Raw genomic sequence first — 20,184 nt, 5'->3', positions numbered from 1 at the left:
TGTTCCAAAAAGCCATTCTTACTTACAATATCAGGTTAATTTTATGTCATAATACAGATCATGAATTTATTTTTTTAAATTCTTAAATTAAAAACTAATTCATACCTTCTCAAGGTCTGGATCTTGAAAGGGAAACTTGCTGGTGACTATTTTATATTCTTCTTCACTGACAATAGGGATGGGGCTATAATTATCTTCTTCAAAAATATCCCTGTTAAGAAAGGAGAATTAAAAAATTATTAGAAAATATATCATTAAAGCATTACAAGACAGTATCTTAAGAGCCCAACTACAACAAAAGCATTTTTATTTGTCAGTTATAAGTCCAAATAAGAAAATACTGTCTAATCATCTACAATTCAAAAATCCAGTATAAGTCTTGTCTCTCAAAATTCATGTGTTATATCCTGCCAGTACTTTCAGTTTTCTAGTCTAGAACAATTCTTAAGATATAGTCTGAACAAGAAGTTCATCATTGGCATTAAAAACATATCCACGAGATGAAGCATATTCAAATCAGATTTTAAAAAATATTTTCAGTTGTAGATGAACATAATACCTTTAATTAATTAATTAATTTTTATGTGGTGGTGGGAATTGAAACCAGTGCCTCACGTGTGTGAGACAAGCACTCTACCACTAGCCAGAACCCCAAGACCAATCAGATTTTTTTTGATACAGAGAGTTTTCAAATTGTCTTGTGCCTTCTCTCTTCCCAACTAGACCACAAGCACTTGATGAACCAAATATTATATTTATTTAGTTTCTCATGATGTTGTGATTATAAAGGACCTTTTATAGTTAGTGAGACAGAGACATGTACTACTGATCACCTATTCATGTGCTCCCCTACACAGCCCCCCTACAGTTAGGAAGGATCACATAACTAGTTGTTGTCACTGGCTATGAACGGAAGGAATACTTTGAGTCTAAAGTATTTATGAGCCAACTGTGTAACCCTCCTCCCCATAGTGACAAAGGAAGCAATATGTTGAGGAGACAGAATCACAAATACAAATAGCTTGGATCTCTGATTACTAAACCCACTGTAGACTTCAGTATAAATAAGAAATTGTCTGTGTAGAGATTTGGGGAGTTTTGTTGTTTTTCTGTAGCTGCAGCATAATACAGCCTATCCTAAGGTAGCTGCTGCTGTTCAATTATATATTTGCAGATGGACACAATATCTTTATTTATTTATTTTTATGTGGTGCTGAAGACTGAACCTAGTGCCTCACATGTGCGAGGCAGGCGCTCTACCACTGAACTACAGTCCCATCCCAAGTAACTTTTTTTTATTCAACAATTTGGTTAAATATTTACTATACCTAGTATATTCTAGGCTTTGAGCTGTGATGAAAATTCCTTACTTCATAAAGATAAAAGCAAGATCCTGGCCAGGCATGGTGGTGCACACCTGTAATCCCCATGGCTCGGGAAGCTGAGGCAGGAGGATAGCAAGTTCAAAGCCAGCCTCAGCAAAAGCGAGGCATTAAGCAACTCAGTGAGACTCTGTCCCTAAATAAAATACAAAATACGGCTGAGGATGTGGCTCAGTGGTTCAATCCCCAGCACCACTCCCCCACAAAAAGCCAGATCCCTGTCCTTGAATCAAATACAAGAGATAGATATACAAATTATGTTTATAATGAGATGTTTTACATATAATAGAGAGTTACAAGAATCAAAAACAGGACGAGGGAAGAAGTAACTATGAGAGCAGGTGGAGGAATATCTCATGGAAAATTCTACAGAAGAGCTATGGACTCTGTAGATGAAAAGAAACACTACTGATGAGATTATGGGAGAAAAGCATTTGGGACAGAAGGAACATATGTTCAAAGGCATAAAGAGTGAAAAAGTATAAATATCAGGTGGTGTCAAACAATAGGTATTGAGATATTGCTGGAGTCTAAAGTTTATTAGGCATATGTTGAAAGACGAGGTTGAGCAGCTTGACAAACTCAGGTACACAGACTTTATCCTTGAGGTAATAAAGGTTTTAGGAAGGAGAATGTCATAGGAAGATTGGTACTATATGGGAGAACAAATTGGAAAAAGGCCAATAATGAGTACAAAAAGACCAGTTAGAAAGACTGAGGAATAACCTAAATAAAAGGCAAGGAGGGTTTGACTTAAAACTATAGTAGAGAAGGCAGAAAAAAAGGTAGCATAAACAAGTGCCTTTAAAAAAAGTAGAATGTACAGGACCTAAAATTAAATAGGATTGTGGAAGAGAATATATTTATGACAAATCTGGTTTCTAGAGAGGGCAAATGAATAAATGATACATAACTCATCAGAGACATTTTGTTGAGGTAAGGCACATAGAGAAATGTGTGGTTTGGGTAGCGGATGATGTCCAGTTGATAAAAATTTACTCTTAGGTCTTAATAACAGGATAGAAATATAGACACAGGTTTGTAAATCATGATGGCACACAAAGTAAGGCATAGCTCACTTAAAACATAGTGAGAAGCTTCTATTTATTCTATTCCATTCTAAATATTGTTTAAAAATAAAGTTAAAAGATTAAAAGCAAGTTATAGGATTGAAGTTATAGTACCAAATTCTACAAACATACAATGAGGGCCTATTCTGTGCAAAACAGTGCAATAGGGCTAAGTAATCAAGAATATATAAATAGCTCCACAACATTGGTCTGGGCAATGATATTTTGGATATAATCTTAAAAGCACAAACAACAAAAGCATAAGTAGACAAATGGGACTACATCAAACTAAAAAGCTTCTGCGCAGCACAGGAAACAAGAGTGAAGGAACAACTTAGATTAGGAGAAAATAGTTGCTAATATATATCTGATAAATCTGGTAAGAGATTAATACAAAAAAATAAAAGGAACTCAACAGCAAGAAGAAAATGTGGTACATATATACAATGGAACCATTTGACCTTAAAAATACAGGAAATTCTTTCACTTGCAATAAAATGAACAAACTTTTAGGATATAAGTGAGATAAACCAGGCAAAGAAAGACAAGTATTAAGGATCTCACTTGCTTGTAGAATCTTAAAAAAGCCAAACTCATAAAAAGTAGAGAGTAGAATAGTAGTTACTGGAGGGTGGTTACCCCTCTTACTAGAGACAAGGGGTGAGATGAGATGTTGGTCAAAGGGTATGAAGTTGCAGTTAGAGAGGAAGAATAAGTTTTTGAGATCTGTTGCACAGCAAGGTGACTATAATTAATTATGTGGCGTGTATTTCCAAACAGCTAAGAGAGTAGATTTTAAATACTTGCACTACAAAAAAGTATGTATATAAGATGATGAGTATAGCTGGGCATGGTGGCTTAGGAGGCTGAGGCAGGAGGAGCAAAGTCAGCCTCAGCAACATATCAAGGCCCTAAGCAACTTAGCAAGCAAGACCCTATCTCAAAAGAAAAAATAAAACAAAGGGCTGGGTATGTGCTCAGTGATTAAGCACCCCTGGATTCAATTCCTGGTACCAAAAATACACACACACACACACACACACACACACACACACACACACACACACAATGGGTATGTTAGTTTGATTTAATCATCAATAATATATTATTAAAACATCATATTATGTTCCATAAATATAAACAATTATTATTTGTCAACTAAGAATGATAAGTAAATAGCCAGGTGTGGTGGAACACACCTGCAATTCCAGCAGCTTCAGAGGCTAAGGCAGGAAGATTGCAAGTTCAAGGTCAGCCTCAGCAACTTAGTAAGATCCTGTTTCAAAATAAAAAAATTAAAATGGGCTGGGGAAGGGGCTCAATGTTTAAGTGCCCCTCGATACAATCACTGGTAATAATAATAATAATAATAATAAATAAAAAGCATGGGTATATAAAATGTATAAAAAATTAATAAAACATTGGTACTCACAATGTGGTCAGAGAGAACTACATATAGATAAAGTATTCTAGTAGTGAAATTATAAATTCTGCCATGGATACGGTCGAGTTTTAATTATTCAGTACTGATGAAAATTTTTACTTTTTCCCCCATTTTACTGTTAGATTGTCAATTCACTACTTGTAAAATATTTGAAGATATAAATCAGGGAAGTCAAGCCAAGCTAAAACTTTACTATTTCCAAAAAATTTAGGCAAAAAATGTGACCTACAATGATGTTGAGAATTATGTATTACAATCTGTAAACTATCATTTGTTCTCCTCCACTATTACTTTGAAGAATAAAGTTCATCTTAACTCTATTTGAATGAACTCCTTAGCTTTCCAAAGAAAAGGTACTTCCTGATTTCATTAATTTGGGAGAGTAATGTCACTGCTAGAAGTCTTAAGATAGATAAAAGAGAATGGCTGGCTCAATATAATCCAGCAACAATTATAAAATCTCAAACTTTCTTCTGAAGAGGCCAAATAAATAACAACTCTAAGATTTTACAAGTATAAAGATATTATATCATGGGGCTAGAGTTGTGGCTCAGTGGTAGAGCACTCGCCTAGCACTTGCAGGGCCCTGGGTTCGATCTTTAGCACCAAAAAATAAATAAATGAAATAAAGTTATTAAAAAAAGATATTATATCACATCATATCATAGTATATGTTATAGATAACTGCCTCTATTAATAAGCACTATTGTCATCTCTTAAATAATATAAAAAATCGATGATAATAATATGGACTTATCAGTATTGTCAATTATTTCAACCAAGACATCATCTTGACAGTATTACTCCTAAAAAATGTTAACACATTAAGCTCAAATAAGAATCTATTTAGTTTATTTTAATTTTAATATAAATGTATCATCTTATAAATATGATACAATGTAAATATAATTTTAATATGTGTACCACCAATTAATAAGATTTCTATTATAGAATTCGGAAGGTTAATTTCCCTACAAACTGTTGGGGTAAGTGTTAAGCTGGTATTTTTAATTTAAAATCATCAGACATTATTGACATATTACTTTTATCATATTTTGGACAACCTAGAAGATCTCAAGATTGACTTTTTTTCTGAAAGAGAAAGAGAGAGAGGGAAAGAGTGAGAAAAGGAGGAACAAAGTAAAAAGGAAGAGAGAAGACAGGAAGGTAGGAAGAGGGAGGGAGGAAAGCTTTCAGTAATTAAAAGCAAGGGCAGATTTCTCTTTTCATGGCAATGCAAAGTCTCACAGATATTAAAATACTTTAATCCATGTCTTCAGGTAAGTGGTTATAGTAAAGGCAATTTTCCTATTTAGAGTCTCCACAATTCTTAATCTACTTAGGTTATTTGTTAAAAAAAAAAAAAAACATTTTCTCCAAACCAAATTTAATGGCTATAAATTTCAGTTTTGTATATGAAATTCCTTTGAATAGTCATAGACTTTTAGGTATCTAATTATTTGCTGAAAAATTACAGATATTAACTAAAAGTAAGTACAATTAAAAATTGATTCTAAATGGTATAGTCACTATAGAAGACAGTATGGCAGTTTCTCAAAAACTGATATATTTACTGTATCCTGGGTATAAACTCAAAAAGACTAAAAGTAGGAACTCAAACAGATATATGTATAAGCATGTTCACAATAGCATTACTGACAATAGCTAAAAAATAGAAACAACCTAAATGTCCATCAACAAGTGAATGGAAAAACAACATGTGGTAAAAAGAAACAACGGAACAATATTCAGCCTTAAAAAGGAATGAAATTCTAATTAATATATTCACTGTGAATGAACCTTCATGATATTATGCTAAGTAAAATGATCCAGACACAAAAGGACAAATATTGTATGGTTCCACTTAGAGGAGATACCTAAAACAGTTAAATTTTAGAGATAAATGAAATTTTAGAGGATGGTGGTACTGCCAGGTGCTGAGAAAAGAAAAATGGGAGTTATTGTCTAGTGGTTACAGAATTACTGTTTGAGAAAATAAAAAGTTTCTAGAGATAGATGGTGGCAATGGTTGCAACAAGGTAAATGTACTTAACAACACTGACCTGTACATTTAAAAATGATTAAAATGGTCAATTTTATGTGTACTTTACCATATTAGAAATTGATTATAAGCATTTTGGGGGGCTATATGCAAAATCAATTGATTGAGAATTTGACAAACTTATTCATTACAATAAGGCACATGGCTTAGACTAACCTGAAAACTCCAGCCCATTTCTTAAGCAGTGTTTCATTGTATTGATCTCTTATCTCAAATAAAAGGTCAAAAAGTCGGTTCACTGGAAAACCATAACCCTAAAATACCAAAAAAGAAACAAAAAAGCAGATAAACAAATGTATAAAAATATTTATAAAAAATGGTGGGAACACTAAAGAATCATTTGGAAGAGTTCATTAAAGCACGTTGTACGTCACTCTGAAAGCATACAATGATTTTTAAACTTTCTACTGAATTGCATTAAGATAGAGGTCCAGAAAGAGTTTTAAAGGACTGTAAATTTTTTCCCACTTCTCTCTTTTCAGTCAGGACTTCAGTGTTAACCTCAAAAAGTATTAAAGAGTCAAGATGGGAAAGAGTTCAAGATTAATGTTCTACATAGCTGTGTACCTAAAGGGTAAAAAAGAGGAAAAGGAACAAATTTGTCTAGAAAATGGTGACTTCCTTTTGTACCTTCAATTTCAGATTTACTTTTTTGCTTATAAGGAAAATTTGTATCTTTCCATTAATTACATATGTACTCCCTAAACTTTAGTCCTTTATACTCCGAGCTCACTGAAATCCTACCCATTCTGGGGCCAGACATCTTTTCTTACTTTGCAGAGTTGTCCCTTTTCCTCTCCAAGGTTTTTCCTTCATCTCTGTTCTCTTTCTGTAAGAACTATTCCATGGATTATCTACTTATTCTATTATGTCTTCAGTTTTCCCTAGCTCCTTTCCCTTAGCTAAGTAAACATGTTAAATTGTCTCCCATCTTTAAACTAAGAACAACAAAGGGACCAAAAAAGTCCTCTCTGAAATTTTTGTGGTTCCTAGGTGTTTCCCTTTCGCTTCTTTTATGGCCACCCCTAATTATTTAAACTGCTCAACAATGTGAAAGATTATCTCCTAAATATAAAATTCCATGATCTCAAGGGAGACCTCTTCCTTGAAACTCCTCTGCTTTGAATTCTGTAACACCACCTTACTCTCCTTGTTCTTTACATCTATAAACAATCCTTCCAGTTCCTTAATTTCTATCACTGTCTTTCTACCTTTTCTTTTAATTTTCTAGAGCAATATTAACTCTAATGACTTTAATCACTATTTTTCTGATTATTCTGAATCCATATGTCTAGTTAGACCTCTCTAAATTCCAGACAATTAATTCCAATAAATTACAACATCTTGTTAGAAAATCCACTCAGTTTGCCAACAATCACATTAAAATTAACTTATTTTCTCCCTTTCTAACTAAACCATGTGTCTTTTTACTTTCTATCTATGGTAATAATTCTATCATCAATACAGTTTTTCAAGAGAAAAACTTCAAAATCACCTAAACTCCCTTATATATATTTAATCAGTCACCAAAAACTTTTCATTTTTCATCCTTCACAAATCTCCTTCAAATCTTTCGTTCTTCTAGAAATATTCCCAGTATAACTGAATTATTTCAGGTCCTTCATATCTCTTGCATAGGCCATTATAAGAGTTTCCTAAACTAAAATCACACCCACCTATTTCAACTGAATAGATTCTCAACCCTCAAAATTACCAACCATTCAAAAGTGCAAACCCAATCATACCATTCCCCCTAAAAAGCAAAAAAGATTTACTAAACTCCCTCCCACAAGACCTGCCACAATCTAATTTAAACTACTTCATCAATTTCATCACCACTATTTGTACTTCCTTGCTCATACCCACATACTAGTTTCTAACATAATCAAGCTGCTAAATCAGTCTCGAATTCACCATCCCAAACTAGATCTGTAGTTTGCACATGCTTTTCTCTTAAGTCCTTTCCTTCCTATCAGCTTGCTGAACTCATCCTTCAAAATCTAGCTCAAATTTCAACTCTCTGAATATAGCCTTCCCCAACTCCTGGAATCAAAATTAGTCATTCTATCTTCTGTGAACTAGTACTCTTTAACATATTGTTTTATTATATTGTTTATTAAATTCATTATTTGTTTATAACTAAATTGAATTTATTAAAACCAAGGATTTTTATGTCCATACTTTCTTACTAATTTCTATGGCTCCACCATTTTATATATCAAATAACTGCTAAAAGGATGCTTAAAAAGTGTTAATGAATAAATCAATCTATGTTTACTTTCAATTTGCCTAACAGTCAGTAAGTAGAACTAGGAATGTGCTGGTGTTACTTTTTACCCTAGATTGAATCCCTTGTACCAGAAAAAAATTATATGATATTCCTTAACTGGTTTTAATGAAAAAGACAGGTCCATTCTTCAATAGGTTTAAATTTAAAAGCCAGATAAAAATCCTCCAAATAATAAGTCTGTCAATTTTCAGCAAAATGAAAACTGCAGCATTTCTGAATAAGTGAAAAGGACTGGTGTCCTCCTTAATCTTATTTTAAAGTAGTAAGATTAGAAAGGTATTCTTGGCAAGGGTTTACATAACCATCACTGCTGCTTTTCCAATGCAACAATTTTCCAATTTTCTTTGATTTCCTGCAAAGGTCATTAGAACCATGTCAAATACTCTAGATTTAGTTGTTCTGAAATTGCCAATCCAAAAACTGTAATGATCTACAAAGAGATACCAAAAGATAATTATGGTAGCCCATAATTTAGTGAGTCGAAATCACTTGTTTTATTTTAAACTAATTATCATATTCAATTCATTCTAAGCCTTTTTGAATTCACTCGTAGGCTAATCCGAGAGTAAGAATTAAGATTAAGAGCAAGGCTATAGTTAATATAAGGCTAAGGTCATTTGTTTGAGAGGCTCAGGGAAGGGGGAGAAGAAGAGCAATTTCTAAGTCAAATAAGAGGAATGTAATTGCAACAAGAAAAAATTTTATTGAGAATGGTAGGCGAGCAGATCCTATGGGGTCAAATCCGCACTCGTAGGGACTTGCCTTTTCAGCGTATACGTTTAGTTGGGGTAATCAAAATGCTACGGAGATTAATAGAAGAGCAATGGAAGAATTTACAATGAGGGAAAATATAAGGTTAATTACTCTCTTCTGGATTAGTTCCAGAACTAATTGATTGGAAGTCAATTGTACTAATTGATACTAAGAGAATATGAGCCTCATCAATAAATAGACACGTAAAGGAAGAGTCATACTACATCTACAAAATGTCAGTATCATGCGGCTGCTTCGAATCCAAAGTGGTGTTTTGATGTAAAGTGGAAATTTAGTTGACGAATGAGGCATACCAGAAGGAAAGTTGATCCAATTATAACGTGGAGGCCATGGAAGCCTGTGGCCATAAAGAATGTTGAACCATATACACCATCTGAAATTGTAAAAGAAGTCTCTAGATATTCAGAAGCTTGGAGAAGAGTAAAATAAAGCCCTAGAGCAATTGTAATTGATAGTGCTTGGACTATATGTTTTCGGTCTCCTTCTATTAGGCTATGATGAGCTCAAGTAATTGAGACCCCCGAAGCTAAAAGAACAGAGGTATTTAATAGTGGTACTTCTAAGGGGTTGAGTGGGTTAATTCCTACTGGAGGTCAGCAGCTGCCAAGCTCGGGAGTTGGAGCTAAACTAGAGTGATAGAATGCTCAGAAAAATCCGGCAAAGAAGAATACTTCTGAAATAATAAATAGTACTATACCATATCGCAGGCCTTTTTGGACAATTGATGTATGGTGACCTTGAAATGTACCTTCTCGTACAATATCTCGTCATCATTGATATATTGTCAAAGTATTGGCTATTAGGCCTAGTGTGAGTAGGAAAGAGGAATTGAAGTGGAATCATATTACTAGGCCGGAGGTTAGGAGTAAGGCGGAGAGGGCCCCTGTTAAGGGTCAAGGGCTAGGATTAACTATATGATAGGCGTGGGTTTGGTGGGTCATTAAGTGTTATCATGTAGATACAGGCTTACTAGGAGAGTGAAAACGTAAGCTTGAATTAGTGCAACTGCGAATTCGAGCATTGTCAATAGTACAAGAATAATGAAAGTAATGATGGCTGTAGGAGGGCTAATAGATATTAATACAAGAGTTGCTCCTCCGATTAAATGTATGAGAAGATGGCCGGCTGTAATGTTGGCTGTTAATCGTACAGCTAGCGCTATAGGCTGGATAAAGAGGCTAATTGTCTCGATAATAATTAGTATAGGGATAAGGGGAATTGGGGTTCCTTGTGGGAGAAAGTGAGCTAATGATGCTTTAGTCTTATGACGAAATCCAGTAATTACTGCTCCTGCTCATAAAGGGACAGCTATTCCTAAATTTATTGATAGTTGGGTTGTTGGTGTAAAAGAGTGAGGTAATAGTCCTAGAAGATTAGTTGAGCCAATGAATATGATTAATGAGATTAATATTAGGGATCAGGTACGTCCTTTTGGGTTGTGCATTGCCATTATTTGTTTTAGTACAAGTTGGATTAGTCATTGTTGGAATGACTTAATGGCTTATTAATCGGGTAGGTGAAGGAAAAAGTAAACTGGGGAATACAATGATAAAAAGGACAATAGGAAGACCTATTAATGTGGGGGTAATGAAAGAGGCAAATAGATTTTCGTTCATTTTTCTTCTCAAGGGGTTTTATGCTCAATTAATTTAGTGTCTTTAGGGGAAGGATTAGATGGGTAAGAGTGGTTTGAGATTTTAAGTTGAAACATAAAGAAAAGAGCTAGAGTTATTGATAGAATTGTAATAAATCATGTGGATGTATCTAGTTGGGGCATTTCATTATGAGGAGATTTAACTCCTAATCTTCAACTTAAAAGGTTGATGCTATTTTAGCTTCATAATGAATTTATAGTATTGATGAGGATCAGTTTTCAAAATGCTTTAGCGGAACTAATTCAAGAACGATTGGTATGAAGCTATGGTTTGCCCCACAAATTTCAGAGCATTGACCATAATAAAGTCCTGGTCGTGTTGATGTAAGTGTAGCTTGATTAAGTCGGCCTGGGATGGCATCTGTTTTTAATCCAAGAGATGGGACCGCTCAGGAGTGAAGTTAGCATTCGTACAGGTATTTCCATTGGAAGTACAACTCGATTGTCGACTTCAAGAAGTCGTAGGTCTCCTGGGGCTAGATCTGAAGTTGGAATTATATAGGAATCAAAATTTAGGTCCTCATAATCTGTGTATTCGTAACTTCAATATCATTGGTGACCTATCGTTTTTACTGTTAAGGTTGGGTCATTAATTTCATCCATTATATATAGAATACATAGGGAGGGAAGAGCAATTAGGATAAGGATAATAGCGGGGAGAATGGTTCAAATGGTTTCTACTTCTTGAGCATCTATAGTGCTTGTATGAGTTAATTTTGTAGTTAATATTAATGAAATGATATAAAGGACTAGGGAGCTAAAGATAAATCCATTGTGTACCAAAAGATAAATCAATGTTATTAAACTACACTGACAAATTATCACCCATAGCAAGATGCCAATTGTCCTAAACACTGTACTTAATAATATAGTTAATTCACATTCTGACAAAACTCCTTTTTGTTGATCTAACAATATGCAAATATAGCTATTTCATACTTACAAAAATGCTAGCCTGTTTTAATAAAAAAGTTAATTCTAACCATAAAATCCCATAAGTTTAAGCATAAAAACAAAAATGCAATCAATTCTCTGTTATTTTAGAAGGAAGTGGTATGAATAGTTTGAGGTAATAGGAGAATGCTAATACATAAGTAAACATTTATTACTATCTATTTACTACCATTAATCCACAATAAAATAAATGAGCATGCTCTGTATTTTGTATGTCTTTAAATGCTCAAAACAGCCATTAATTGAACGTTAGGTTATTACTCACCTGCAAAGTATCTGCAAAAATTACAATGAGATTCTTCAGCTCCAGAACAAGATCAGGATCAGTGCAATAAGACTGAGGGAACAAGGATGGGTTAGCGTGGAGATGGAAACACAACACAGGGCGGGAGGGTGGGGGGAAGACAGAGACATTTAATTAAAAATTAAGAAATAAAAACCCCCAAAAAGTTCCTTTTAATTTAACAGACTTCACAATAAAATTAAAATCTTTATTAGTCAGATCCACAGCTGGGCTTCTTCTACTTGGTATAAATTTTTAGGGAGATTATTTAAAGTAACTATTTTTTTCTGAAATTTGCACATGATAAACCTTGGACCTTTTAAGATTCTAAGAAACTAGTTATTTTAAACTGACACAATGGATTTAATATAGACCATGCATTTTTAGTTTTCATTCATTTATTCCCCCTCTTATAAAAATATATAATGTATTATTTTTTAACATAAGAATAACAAATAAAATATCTGGAATTATTTTTTAACAGCATTTAATGAGATTTTGAATGTGATATATTGCATTTAATAATATAATTTAACATTTAATGTCATGGAATTAATAGGAAACATACCATAATTTTATATACTTAGAACTGATCTGATAAAATGTATTATTCAGTGGTAGAGTACTTCCCTAGTACATGTGAGGTCCTGGGTTTGATTTCCAACACCCGCCTCTGCCCCCCAAAAAAGTATTACTCTTTATTAATATGTCAGAAAAAGTTCCAGTTCATAGGATAGTGCATCTAGATTCCTGATAAATAAAAATGTAGTGTGTTTACAATCTAAATATTATATATGATAATTAATCCTCCCTCAAGATATTTTAAATCTCTATTTAATCAATAATAAAATAATCATAAATATCAAATTATAAAATTTGAATACGGTGATATTTTACTGAGGGTTAGTAAACTAAGATAGTTTAGACTGTCTTATTAAAGAAAAGTCTGACCAATTTTTAATTTCAATCTTGCTTATGACACTAACATATTTATGATTTCCACAAAAAGCCTTAGGAAAATATTTGCTCAATTTTAGTCCATAAAAACTTCTTATTACACAAAGGTTCATTATTTCAAATGAGTTCAACTTTTTAAAACTGGAAATTTTTCATAAATTCATAATTGTAGTGTACTACTGCAAATTATAAACATTGAAAAACAAGTTCTATTGAGTTTTAATGGTGGAGCTTATTTTGGAAACAAAGAATTTGGAATGATAATTAAAAATCCTTTCTTCATGGTGCTTTTCAGTGATCCAATAAAGAGGTCAGTTGAGACTAATGAGACCAGCTTAATTCTTCATTTTCTATAATGCTAGAATAAAAATGTCTTGGGAAGCCCCCGTCAGTTGCAAAATCCAGAGTGATATTACCAGAAACATAAAGGCCTAACATTACTGCTTTCAAATCGAAGAAATTACCAAAAAATGCAGAAAGATGGAAGTACAGTTTTCCTTTGAATTGTGTAACTCCAAAGTTCTTGAAGTAACCGAATTAAAATTTTAGTAACAAAAATTGTCTGACTTACTGAATGAGCTCTAAGGACAGCAATTATCTTTGAGAGGGCCATGTTCCAAAGTTCATCAGTGTATGCCCTGGTTACTAATCCTTGAGTCACATGTAAAATGTGATCTTCCACAACAAAGAACCTAGAATAGTAATTACCAACACAGCATGTGTTAAAAAATTTTTTAAAAAGCCCAAATAGAAAATGTTTATTTCTTATGTTTAACATAATTAAAATTAATAATAGTTACTTCCATATTAGATACATACCCTACAATTTGAGTGAAATATCTTCTATAGCCATCAACTGTTTCATGCTTTAAATGAAAAACAAAAATCAATTTAAACCAATAAATACCAGTGATATAAAGGTTCCAAGTCACTACAACTTCACTAACAAATATTTATTGACAGCATACAGTAGTATGCTACATATATTTTTAGGTACCAGAAATACACATGTAAATAACAAAAAATGCTTACATATGAAAGAAGATAAGACATTAAATAAGTTAAAAGTAAATAGGATTTCAGAACCCCCTCTCAGCACCCAAGTTGAAGCTACCATCATCTCTTTACTTGGGTTAACGCATCATTTTTCTACCTAGTCTCCCTAGCTTCCAGCCTTACCCCCTATGGTACATTCTCATATAGCTGCAGGATAATGCTTTTCAAACAATAATCAGAACATTACATCTTCTGCCAAAAAGAACTTTTAGTGCCTGATGCAGTGGCATACACCTGTAATCCCAGTACTCAGGAGGTTGAGGCAGGAGGATTTTGAGTTCAAAGCCAGCCTCAGCAAAAGTGAGGTGCTAAGCAACTCAGTGAGACCCTGTCTCTAAACAAAAATACAAAATAGGGCTGGGGATGTGGCTCAGTGGTCAAGTGCCCCTGAGTTCAACCCCCAGTAACTTCCCCAAAGAAAATCTTTTAGTGCCTTTTCATATAACAAGTTTAACCTCTTAAAAATAGTCTACATTTGCCCATTGTTTATCGTTTTACAAAAGGCATAAAAGAAAATATTTGATCACCTGACTTGTCATTGATAAAAACTTGCTGGTAGAAAATATTTCATATTTCTATTGTTCAAATTATATATTTGCATATTTCATAAATGTGATCAAATTTTCAAACTTCTGGGTCTTTTTTTTTTCAATTTTTGCAGGAGAAGACTGTTAATACCTTCTAACTTAAAAAATACTGTGCTCAGAAACTATAGTTTACAATGACACCAAATGTTTGATATTCCTTGATACTTGCTTTATTCTATACAGAATGTAATTAAAAAAATTTTTATTATCCCATGTGTACTCTAAAAGAGTATATATACGTATGTGCAACTGTTGAAATAGGGTTCTCTATGTTCCATTAGATCAAGCCTCTTAAGCATACTGTATATTCTTACTGGCACTCTGTCCACTTGGCTTTCAAGATACTGAGACAACTGAAAATCTACTATGCTTGTGGATTTTTCCACTTCTCCTTGTAATTATGGCAAATTTGCTTTAAATATTTCCAATCAATGTTATTAAGTGCACACAGGTTTATAATTATAATGTTTAACAACTCTAAGACACACATATATTTTATTTTTTATCATTAGACGCTTTATCTTGTATTATATAAAAGTATATACTCGGTTTTTATTCCTTTAGAAATTACCCTAAACACCACATTATATATCTGTAAGTAATCAAACTCTAAAATTAGTCAAACATTTTTGCTGCTCTTCTAGACAATTCACACACTTTCATTAACTCCCATCTCATTCTAATGTTTATGTTATTATTTTGTATTTTAATTCCATCTTAAGTCCATAATATCTTATTGAAAATTTTGTTCCGTCAACATAGGTTTATCTACATATTTATACTTTCTTCACTATTCATTCCTTCTCACATATCCTATCTTCCACATGGTCTCACTTTCCTTTTTCCTTTTCTTTTAAATTTTCCTTAAGTTCTGCTTTTCTTTGTTTAAAATATATATCTTTGACCTTGTTTCCTAGGTTGACAGTTATTTTTGTTCGGCACTGATAATATTTCATTGTTTACTTGATAATAATCTCTTATGAGTATTTTAAGATTGATTTATCTTTGTTTTTATGTACAGTTTATTGGCATATAATTTACATAGCATAAAACCAACTCTTTTTCTACAGAGTTCACTAAATTTTGACAGATGTAGACAGTTGTGTAATCACTACCAAAATCAAGAAGTATAACTAGATTTCTAGCTCATAAAGTTTCTTTATACCCTTTTGCAGTGAACTATTTTGCCCAACTCCCAGCCTTTGACCACCACTAATCCCATTCTGTCCCACAGTTTTGCCTTTTCAAAAATGTCAAATAACATAACTTCATTATCTAATTTTCTTACTCAGAATAATGCTTTTGAAGTGTATCCATTTATCTATGTTTATCAATTCCTTTTTATTGCTGAGAAGTATTCCATTATATGAATATGCAACAATTTGTTTATCTACTCATGTGGATTAACCACAATTTATCAACTAGTTCACAGAAATTCAGGTTGGTTCAAGTTTTGACATTTATTAATAAAACTACTATAAACATTCACATATGAACCACTGTATAAAAACATATTTTAATTTCTTCTGAGTAAAAATCTAGGATTGGGGATGTAGGGTTTTATGTTAATTCATTATCTTAAATTGCCAAACTGTTTTCCAAAGTGGCAGTGTAATTTCTATACCCACCACAGTATAATAGAATTCTAACTGTTCTACATCCTCATCACCACTTGGTATTATCCATTTTTTTAAAGTCAGTTATCCTAGTAAGTATGTCATAGCAATTCATTATGGTTTTAGCTTACATTTTCCTGACAAAAAATTATACTGAACATTTTTTCATGTGTTTATTTACCATCCGTATATCTTTGATAACATGTCTATTCAAATTTTTATTGTCATTTTCAAAGCTAGTTTGTTTGTCTTTTAACTGTTGAATTATATAAGTTATTTTTATATTCTGGATATAAGCCCTTTGTTGGATATGAGTTTTGCAAATATTTCTCCAAATGTCTTGCCTTTTGATTTTCTTGAAAATGCCTTTTTTAAAAAAATGTTTTTATAAGTTCATTATAGTTACACATAATAGTGGGGTTCATTTTGACATAATCACATATACATGGAATTTAGCTGTCTCCATTTCAGTCCCTAGCACTTTCTCTCTCCTGCCCACCCCCCTCCATCTCCCTATCCTTCCTCCTCTATTCTACTTATCTTCCTTCTGTTACTTATTTATTTTTAAGTATTTATTTTTTAGCTGTAGGTAGACACAATATCTTTATTTTCATGTGGTGCTGAGGATCGAACCCAGTGCCTCACACATGCTAGGTGAGCAGTCTACCTCTGAGCCACAACCCCAGCCCTATTTATCTATTTCTTAATTGGTGCTTTATAGATGTACATAAAGATGGAATTCACTGTGGTATATTTATATAGGTACATACTGTAATTTCCTCAAATTCATTCTGCATTTCCTTCTTTTCCTCCCTTTCCCCATCCCTCCTCCCTCCCCTCAATCTCTTTCCTGTAACACACCACTGTTTTTCTCTCTTTTATTTTTTTGAGATCTGATTCCTACCTCCAAACCCCCATGCCCCCTTTTTTTCCCTTACTTTGCTCTAACTTCTATGGATGAGAGAAAACATTTGACCTTTGACTTTCTGAGTGTGGCTTAATTCATTTAGCATGATTCACTAGTATTATCCGTTTACTAGCAAATACCATTCTTTCATTTTTCTTTATGGCTGAATAAAACTCCATTCTGTACATACCACATTTTCTTAATCCATTCATCTGCTGATAGGCACCTTGGCTGATTCCATAACTTAGCTGTTGTAAATTACACTGCTATAAACATTGACAGGCCTATATCACCATAATATGCTGATTTTAGTTCTTTTGGATAAACACCTATAGTGAAATCGCTGGGTGATATGGTGGTTCTATTCCTAGTCTTTTGAGGAATATCAATACTACTTTCCAAAGTGGTTACAGTAATTTGCATTCCCACCAACAATGTACGAGTGTACCTTTTTCCCCACATCCTCTCCTACATTTATTATTTGTATCCTTGATGACTGCCATTCTAACTGGGGTAAGATGGAATCACAATATACTTTTGATTTGCATCTCCCTGATTGACAGGAATGTTGAGTATTTTTTCATATATTTATTGGTCATTTGTATTTCTTCTTTTGAGAAGTGTCTGTTTAGTTCTTTTGCCCATTCATTAACTGGGGTATTTTGACAATGGCTTTGAACAGCAGAAGTTTTTAATTTTGCTATTCAATTCATCAAATTTTGTTTGTTTTTGAGGATATTAAAATTATTTTAATAGACATAATATGAATCATAAGACCAGTCTATATAATAGCTCTTTAAAAATAATCTTTTATTGGGTTTTGTTTTATTTTTTTAATTAATTTTTTAATTTATATATGATAGGGAAATGTATTACAATTTTTCATATCTTTGGTTGTATACAAAGTATATTCACACCAATTCATGTCTTCATATATGTACTTTGAATAATAATGTCCATCACATTCCACCATCATTTCTAATACCATTCCCCCTTCCTTCCCCTCCCACCCCTCTGCCCTATCTAGAGTTCATCAATTCCTCTCATGCTTTGCCTCCCAACCCCACTATGAATCAGCCTCCTTATATCAGAGAAAATATTCAGCATTTGGCTTTTGGGAATTGGCTAACGTCACTTAGCATTGTCTTCTCCAACGCCATCCATTTACCTGCAAATGCCATGATTTTATTCTCTTCTATTGCTGAGTAATATTCCATTGTGTATCTATGCCACACTTTTTCTTATCTATTCATCTATTGAAGGGCATTTAGGTGGTATCACAATTGAGCTATTTTGAATTGTACTGCTATAAACATTGATGTGGCTGTGTCCTGTAGTATGCTGTTTTTAAGTCCTTTGGGTATAGACCAAGGAGAGGGATAGCTGGGTCAAATGATGGTTCCATTCCCAATTTTCCAAGACATCTCCACACTGCTTTCCATATTGGTTGAACCAATTTGCAGTCCCAACAGCAGAGTATAAGTGTACCTTTTTCCCCACATCCTCGCCAATACTTACTGTTGTTGTGTTCTTAATAGCTGCCATTCTGACTGGAGTGAGATGATATCTTAGTTTTGATTTGAATTTCTCTAATTGCTAGAGATGATGAACATTTTTTCATATATTTATTGTATATTGTATTTCAATGATTGATTGTATATTCTCTTCTGAGAAGTGTCTGTTCAGGTCCTTGGCCCATTTATTGATTGGGTTATTTGGGTTTTTTTTTTTTTTTGGTGCTTAGCTTTTTTAGTTCTTTATACACCCTAGAGATTAGTGCTCTATCTGATAAGTGAGGGTAAAGATTTGCTTCCAAGATGTAGGCTCTCTATTCACCTCACAGATTGTTTCTTTTGCTGAGAAGAAACTTTTTAGTTTGAATCCATCCCATTACTGATTCTTGATTTTCATTCTTGTGCCAAAGGAGTGTTATTAAGGAAGTTGGGGCCTAATCACAGATGATGAAGATTAGGAACTACTTTTTCTTCTATTAGATGCAGGTTTAATAGTTTTATTCCTGGTTTTAACCCTAGATCCTTGATCCATTTTGATTTGAGTTTTGTGCATGGTGAGAGGGGTTTAATTTCATTTTGTTGCATATGGATTTCCATTTTTCCCAGCACCATTTGTTGGAGAGGCTATCTTTTCTCCATTGCATGTTTTTGGCACCCTTGTCTAATATAAGATATTATAATTTTGTGGGTTAGTCTCTGTGTCTTCTATTCTGTATCATTGGTCTAAAAGTCTGTTTTGGTGCCAATACCATACTGTTTTTAAACTACTCCACTTACAATAGCCTCAAAAAATATTAAATATTTGGGAATCAACTTAATGAAAGAGGTGAAAGATCTATATAATGAAAACTACAGAACCCTAAAGAGAGAAATCAAAGAAGACCTTAGAAGATGGAAAGATCTACCTTGCTCTTAGATAGTCAGAATTAATATTATCAAAATTACCATACTACCAAAAGCACTATACAGATTTAATGAAATTCTGATCAAAATCCCAATGACATTCCTCACACGAACAGAAAAAGCAGTCATGAAATTCGTCTGGAAAAATAAGAGACCCAGAATAGCTAAAGCAATCCTTAGCAGGAAGAGTGAAGCAGGTGGCATCACTATACCAGATATCAGTTCATTAAATTTTTAAAATCGTTCATGCTTTATGTATCTTACCTAAAGAAATGCTGCCCAATCCAAGGTCACAAAGGTTTTACATTTCTTTCTTTCTTTCTTTCTAAAAGTTTATAAATTTGGCTCTTACATTTAGGTCTACGATCCATTTTTAAATTGCTAAATGAGGTTAAGAGTTAATATTCCTTTTTTCTATTGCATGGAATCATATCATATCTTGTGAATAGAGCACAAACTTTGTATGATTTCAAGCCTTTTATATATGTTGATATTTGTTTTATGGCCCAGAATATGATCTGTCTTGTGAGTCTTCCATATGCACCTGAAACATACACGAATTCTGCTGTTTTGGATGAAGTATTTAATAAATGTCAGTGATATCAAGATAATATGATAATGTTTTTCAGTCTTCTACTTTATCTTTGACATTGATATTCTGAAATCTCATTATAGGGTTTATGAGAACATGTTTCTTTTTCTTTAATCTATTTAGGATTCTTTGGGCTTGA

The 20,184-nt window shown here is 33.1% G+C and overlaps 1 protein-coding gene across 9 annotated transcripts in view; it reads right to left on the bottom strand.

The window, feature by feature from the left end:
* Positions 1 to 20,184, bottom strand: part of Exoc6 (exocyst complex component 6) — a 217,487-nt gene that overhangs the window by 92,231 nt on the left and 105,072 nt on the right. For all 9 annotated transcript variants that reach the window (XM_077798734.1, XM_026397372.2, XM_026397376.2 and 6 more), the window contains 5 exons: positions 13,690 to 13,736; positions 13,442 to 13,562; positions 11,896 to 11,967; positions 6,115 to 6,212; positions 106 to 211 (listed from right to left, as the gene is read on the bottom strand). In XM_077798734.1, coding sequence (XP_077654860.1) covers positions 106 to 211; positions 6,115 to 6,212; positions 11,896 to 11,967; positions 13,442 to 13,562; positions 13,690 to 13,736 — 444 coding nt within the window. The remainder of the gene's footprint in view (positions 1 to 105; positions 212 to 6,114; positions 6,213 to 11,895; positions 11,968 to 13,441; positions 13,563 to 13,689; positions 13,737 to 20,184) is intronic.

The sequence above is a fragment of the Urocitellus parryii genome, chromosome 5 (genome assembly GCF_045843805.1).
Source record: "Urocitellus parryii isolate mUroPar1 chromosome 5, mUroPar1.hap1, whole genome shotgun sequence".
Lineage (NCBI taxonomy): Eukaryota > Metazoa > Chordata > Mammalia > Rodentia > Sciuridae > Urocitellus > Urocitellus parryii.
The sequence above is the reverse complement of the archived record's forward strand: the minus strand, read 5'-3'. Positions and strand labels throughout refer to the sequence as shown.